This window comes from Zeus faber (assembly GCF_960531495.2).
Source record: "Zeus faber genome assembly, chromosome: 11".
In the NCBI taxonomy this organism is placed as follows: domain Eukaryota; kingdom Metazoa; phylum Chordata; class Actinopteri; order Zeiformes; family Zeidae; genus Zeus; species Zeus faber.
The window spans coordinates 19,454,401-19,461,379 of NC_137205.1; the positions used below are offsets into that span (position 1 = coordinate 19,454,401).

The following is a 6,979-nucleotide window of genomic DNA, read 5'->3' on the forward strand; positions in this document are numbered from 1 at the left end:
GTATGTAAATATATACATTTAACCAGCGACTACAACTCCCAGCGTGCTCTGCGGTTTTAAAATGGCGGCCCCCACGTCGCGATCAGTGTCAACAGAAGTGACCGAAGCCCCGCAGGACTCAGCTATTACATTAAATGTGAATGAGGTGAATTAAATGGTTACACCAATAAAAATGAAACTACTCCAAGCTGGTTCAAAACAATTACATTCGCGGTATTTATACGACCATATTCGGAAATGTCTCAGCTCGGCGACGACTCCCAGGTCGACCCGCATGGGTACCGGACACGGCGGCCTGATGCCGCCCGGGGACGACGCCCTAATCGCGGGCTCCACTCCGGACCTTGTCCGGAGCCTCCGCTCCCAGGTGGAGGTGAAACCCCACTTCATCACCGAGGAGGAGGAGTGTGCCCTGATGGAAGAACTGGAGCCGGGCCTGAGGAAGAAGCGCTACGAGTTCGACCACTGGGACGACGTGAGTTTCCAGCAACGTCACCGTCGATGTGAAGTTTTGCCTTCTCTTGGGGCGATTCGTCGGCATGAGCGATTTTGTCGATGTACTGTATCGCTCACCGGTATTCTGTTTTTAGAGTATAATGAACGACGAATTAATGTTTAGGGGTCGTGAGCAACAAACATGAGGTGTGGAATATCTTGCAGTCATATTTTGTAGTTTTATCTGGGCAGATACGTGTCTGTATCGCGTATTAGAGCCTTCTCGCTGCTACTATAGTACAATTCTTACCAGTGGTGGAAGAACTACTCAGACCTTCTAATCAGTAAAAGTGCAAATACTCTGACACAAATAACTCCAGAAAATATCGAAGTACCGCATTGACATTTCTCGGTAAAATTATTTGAAGAACTTGTCCTTCAACGTGCTTAACGTGTTGACCAGTCTAATAGGCTCACAACACTGGATCATTTGACTCGTGTTTGCGACGCATGTTTTCATTAGTATGACAGAATCTAGCCGAAATTGTAGGCGTGCAACGGATCACAAAGCTCACGGTTCGGATCGGATCATTTCTCGGATCAGCAAAAAATATATATAACAAATATAGACAAATATAACTTTGCTTTCCACTTATTCTGTAAAACACTTAAAGCAAGGAACTTTTGCCCGTGGTCTTAAATGAAAACAACACTCAAGATGTCCTATGTTTAAACAAAATCTTAAAAATGATAATGAGCCTTCCTGGTTGGTGAATGAAACATTATGATTAGAAACGCCCCCGGTAACTGAATTGAACTCCAATACGAAACCAGTATCATCTTTCACTCCTCACGTTTATAATAAACTAAATTTCATGACGATCGGTTCGGAATTAAAGTCGACTTTGTGGGGAAGTCTGCGTCTCTCGATACACAGTGTGTGTTCGTATGACGTTTAAATCTGGATCTCGAACGCTCCGATATGGCGACCGAGCATCCGCAAAGCGGCGACATTTGCTTCCCGAAGTGTCGCAAAGTAGCAGCAACACGGTGCGACGTGCCGTAAACCAACCATTGCGCTTCAGAGTAAGACACAGCGCACATCTGTCTTGCCTGTCTCCTATTCACTGCAACTCTGCGTCGAGGTTTATAGAATCGTTACTTTAAAAGGAAACAGCGGCGGTAAAACTGTATTTCAGTTTGATGGTTAAATTTGCCAAATGATCACATGTGAGCCGAACCGTGGGGGTGGGCGACCCGTACCGATCACGGATCAACTACGTTCCGTTACACTTCTACTACGTTGCAATCCTAACCTGCCCTTTGCCGGATTATATCTAGTCTCATGTCAACGTTGGAATGTTATTAGTGCTGTTAGAGAAACACTTTAAACTAGCGCTGCACATTATGTTACCCCTTCCCACTCAGGCTATCCACGGGTACCGAGAGACGGAGCGCGTGTCGTGGGGATTGGCGTGTGCCGGCGTCTTGACCCGCGTGAGGTCTGTAGCTTTCCCCGAGGGCGGTCTCCTGCTCGGCCCAGTGCACATCCTGGATCTGGACAAGGCCGGCTACATCAAGCCCCACATCGACAGCGTCAAGGTCGGCAACCGAGCGTAACGCGATGCGAGACTCGCGACCGATTCGGTCACGGCCAGTGGCCGTGAGGCTTTTGGACTCAGCGGTCGGGAGTCACTCCGCCCAAAGAGTCGTTTGACCGCGTGTCGGTAACTGCAGGCAGGCAGTTACCGACTAAACTGAAAAAAGGGGTGAAGGCTTTTGGCGTAAATGTTAATTCATTAACACATTGAATGTGACTGATTTACCATTTGAATTCCACCGAAATACATACTTCTCACAGAATGAAATGATTCTCATGTCATTCAGAAATAAGGCATATTTGTGGTAAACTTTTCTATAAACAGCGTTTAAGTGGAGGGAGTGAGGATATGCTTCGGCCTGTCTTGGTTCATCCTTGTAGATTATTATTATTGTCATTATTATAATTATTATTAATATTACTATTTATTATTATGAATAATAATAATAATATTGGTACTATTATTGTCGTAAAATTCACTCATTAAGAGCCGAATCTCCAAAAAGAGCTTAACTTTTCATCACGACTGAATGTACGGATTATACCGAGAGGCATTTCTGTGTGTATTATACTGAGAGGCCCACTCGGGGTCGGCTGCCACCCCCCCCCCCCCCAAAGAAATTTGATGGGATATCCCAGATTCTCCCGCAAACCTTTTTGCCACGAATAGGTAAAGGCTGTAGTGGCTTAAACTGTGTGTATGGAAAGGGTTAACTTGTGTGAAAGAGTTTTTTACCAGTCACAGAAAAAAGGCAAGTTACATTCATTGACTTGTGAATGAACAGTGGAAACACATTTCAAGTGTTGGAGTTTGAACTAACTGTTCAGTGCTCAAGGCACACTTTTAAATTCTTGTTTTTTATTGTTAACTTCAATATTTAATGGTATGTAGAGGCAGTTTACTAGAGGCACCAACTGCAGCTGTGAGGCCATATATGTTTGACCATATGTCTGTGACAAATGAATCTCTGAATGTTACTGGGGAAGCAGAGATACCATTTTCTTTGGACAGAGTACGAGTTGAGTACTCACTTTTAAATTTCATCAAATTACTGTAAAGTGACAATATTAGTGAAATCTCTGTTTCGTCTGATCTGCCGAAACCCTGAAATCTGGCTCAACCTGTTGTACGTCTGTGAGATTGCGATGTGTGGTGGGGTGCGTTAAAATTCCCCACTAGGCATCTTGTTTTTAACATTGTCGCGAGTGAAATTTGTCTCTTTTTGAAGCCGCCACTGAGAGCTAATATCGTCTCTGCCATTATCCGAAATGAATCCTGTCCATAAAAGACTGTATCCAACAAAGCATGTGGATGAATGGATGACGCCATCTCAAGGTCTCAGGACTGTTGACCGAGGGTAGTTATAATTCTACATCTTCTTTACATTTTAAATTTCACTTAGATAGTTCAAAATAGTCTTTACCATCAAAATTAAAAGGTTGAGGGTCATTTGATTACCTTTCCCTCCGTTGTTTCCACAGAGGATCCAGTACTTTTATTAACTTATTCCTAAAAAAAAAATAATAATCAGTGGCTGGCCTGAAGATGGCGCTGTTGCTCAGTTCTATCTCCCCCTGCCTCTCCTGGGTTGATTCCTCCTCCAGTAGAACAATGGTGCTAAAACTGGCCAAAGATTGCCTTTCTTTGTCTTTTCGAGTGTCTGAGCCTCCTGAGACTTAATGTCTTAAATTCTATAATTTATAATTTCATTGATGTCATATTTAAGGCGATATTTGCAGGAATTAAGTGTTGAAAGATAAAGAAATATACACATCATTTACAGAGTGCTCCTCAGAACAACATGTTGTTACACATCGTTACTTAATATATCACACTTAATGGTGTAGTTACACAATGTAAAGTGAGAGAAAATATATTCATTGCACTTTAGGTCCACTGTGCCATCATAACAACTGATTATCCCCTCTGAGTTAAACAATAAAGTTTTATGTTATTTTCTAATAACAATCTCTCTGCGGTGTCTGTGCCTTAATAAGGATTTTCCAAATACAGCTTTTAGCTCTGGAGCAGCACACTGGCCTAGTTGCTTGGCATTATTATTATTATTATTATTTTATTATTAATAAATAATAACTCTTATAACTATTCAGATATACTGTTTCCCTCCACCCTTTTCCCCTCCGTCAGTTCTGTGGCAGTACGATCGCAGGGCTCAGTTTGCTGTCGGACAGCGTCATGCGCCTGGTGAGAGAAGGATCCGGTGACGAGCGGCTGGAGCTGCTGCTTCCTCGACGCTCACTCTACATCCTGAGGTTCGATACGAACACCACACCTGGTTCTTGTTTGTATCGTCTTTAAACCGTCCATATTATTATCCTTATTATGCCAGTCATGCTATACATTCTGGAGCCGTTTATTATAAGTATTATCACTTTATTACTTATTTTATTTATTTTGTTCGGCCGGTTATTCGTGAATATATTGTTCATTTTGTGTAAAACTATGGGGACAAAATTATGATAGTGATAAATAATAATAATTGTTATAATAATGCTAATAATAACAATAAAATGGCACAATATTTTTTCCATTATGTATAATTGTTGTCAATTATAATAATTACAATTAATAACAATGATAAAACAATCTTATTAGATAACAATATTAATACTATTTTTTCTGTATTTATTATTGATAATGACAATTGATTATCTGTACCAACATAGAATGCTGACTACAATTAAAATAAAAATCAAAAAAAGTGTATTTCTGTTAATATGTGTATGATGCTGGCTTTTAAAAAAATATGTTTTCATCGATTCTACATCCGTTAGAGCTTAGTAGTGATCATTTCATCTTGTGTCGAAAACACACTATGCCGAGAGTGTGTATTTTGTGTGTATAGACCAAATATGTCTTGGATTTGACTGAAAGTGGTATAAAGAAAGTTGATTAAAATGCTTAAAATATGCTAAATTATGCAGGGACCAGGCCAGGTACGACTTCAACCATGAGATCCTGAAAGACGAGGAGTCGGTGTTCCGCGGGAGGAGAATTCCCCGTCAGCGCCGCATCTCCGTCATTTGCCGGAATCTTCCATCTTGAAGTGAGAAGAAGTGTGTGGGGAGCACAAAACCGTCCCGAAATGACTGCTGCGCACACTGCCGTCCAACTGTTTTTAAAGCTCTCACAAGTTATGCCCATTTAGCGTTCGGGTGTCAACTTACGTTCGATGCATCACATGATCCACATTGGCCTCCGAGAGGGAAATTTGACCAAGAGTTGGGGAAAAAGGAAAAGTAACCACAACCACTGCTACTCCTCTCCATTTTTTTCTTCAGAACCAATTATCCAGCCACCGGAGAGTCAAACTGGCTCCTTGTGACAAGACGCAGAGGAGTTCATGGGAAATGTCGTATTTATTTCAAATCTCCTTTCGGGGGTTTAAATGATACGTTCTACGATGGGGAAAAAATAAATAAAACTATGTTGAAGGAAACCCCAATAACCTGAAGAGATCCGGACTAAATATTGGCCGTGTTTGACTGACTGGACAAAAACCGAAAAGTCTCGACCATGCCTGACTCATGTGGCTCTCGGTAGAGCCCTCCTCAATTTACAGGATGCACACGACATGTTGGGAGTGTAACACGCTACTCGGTGCGTAGGTGGAGATTTGGCGTTTTTCAACCCCATTGTTCGATGTGTGCAATGTCCACTCAGTAAATTGTATTTATTTATAGCCGCTTTTGACAGATGAATATAAAAAAAAAAGAACAAAATTATGATTAAAATGGAAAAAGAGTTCTCTTTAAGGGCACTAATTATTTTAGGTGTCATCTCTTTTGACTTCACAGGGGTGTTTTTTTTTTGGGGGGCGGTGAATAGGATGGTCCCCTATACATAATTAGTATATTCATAATGCTTTATATGAAAAATTCAATACACAACCCGGCACATACATCTTCCAACAGAAAAAGATTCACAAAGGAGCGTTTTGCTGCCTGGGTTACCGCTCTCACTGCTGCGGTACACTGACACTAAGCATGCCGGGACGCGGGGCGTCGGAGAGAAGGAATATGGAAAGCGAGAGGGAATGAAGACAACAGCAGGAACCTATATTACCTCTCAGCTGGTCCTTTAAATCCGCGTGGTTCCTCGCAGGAACCAACTGTATTTAAAGAACCGCCCCGTGTAGTGGATGGTCCATCATGTTCCTCATTTGGCTCTTTGGGTTATTCAGCGGTTCTTTACTGAGTTATTGGGTGATGGGGGACGGCCTACATTTGGAAAATGGCCACACACCTCCATAGTCCCGGCCCGATTATACAACAAACAAAAACAAATCAGATGTCTGATCTTTAAAGAACCTTAATCCGGAAGGTTCTGTGCATGCCTTTACATAAAACCCAGTTAATTTACCCTTTCTTTGACTTATATATATATATATATTTTTTTTTCCAATAAATGGGGATTCCTACTTGACCCTCAGACTTTGCATCCAAAATGATGCACTTTTGTACTCGGTGTACTTGGTTACTTTTACCAGACTGGTGTTTTTGAAGGGTAAGCTATACTTCAGGCAACGGGTACTTCCTCCTACACCACATGCCAGTGCTGTTTAGTTTAGAAATAAATAGTTAATGGCCAGCGCTGTCGGGGCGCTGCACCCTGGGGCTGAGCGGAGGTTCGCCCCGTCCCACATTGCTGATGGGGTGAAGAGTGTAACTGCATCCATTGAAAGGCACACAGTTGATCTAGGAGCTCTCGGCTCCGGTTGTTGATTGGTCAGCCGCTAATCATGTTCTCCTTCCCTTCTTAATATTATTTATTTCCTGGTTCAGAAAACTGGCCAATATCTTGAATACATCTAGTATTGAGTAATAAGTATTTAGTATTAGACCTAGATATAATATGGTATGTAAGCAGTAAGGGTAGGCGAGGACAGGCAAACAATACAAATTATCCTGAATTTAAAAGTC

General features: G+C 41.9%; 1 protein-coding gene across 1 annotated transcript; it reads left to right on the plus strand.

Moving 5' to 3' along the window:
- The first annotated feature begins 69 nt into the window (after positions 1-69).
- alkbh7 (alkB homolog 7) lies at positions 70-6,475 on the plus strand. The gene is made up of 4 exons (XM_080008918.1): positions 70-475; positions 1,864-2,037; positions 4,185-4,309; positions 4,982-6,475. Exons 1-4 carry the CDS (start codon positions 155-157, stop codon positions 5,100-5,102), a joined length of 741 nt encoding a protein of 246 aa, XP_079865044.1. The 5' UTR covers positions 70-154; the 3' UTR covers positions 5,103-6,475.
- Positions 6,476-6,979: the final 504 nt, after the last annotated feature.

Bases quoted from the DNA above. Each gene is read 5' to 3' on its own strand.
- alkbh7 (XM_080008918.1), top strand. From the start codon at position 155: ATGGTTACACCAATAAAAATGAAACTACTCCAAGCTGGTTCAAAACAA. The intron at 476-1,863 runs GTGAGTTTCCAG...CTTCCCACTCAG, and splicing joins AGTTCGACCACTGGGACGAC to GCTATCCACGGGTACCGAGA. The intron at 4,310-4,981 runs GTTCGATACGAA...TAAATTATGCAG, and splicing joins CGCTCACTCTACATCCTGAG to GGACCAGGCCAGGTACGACT.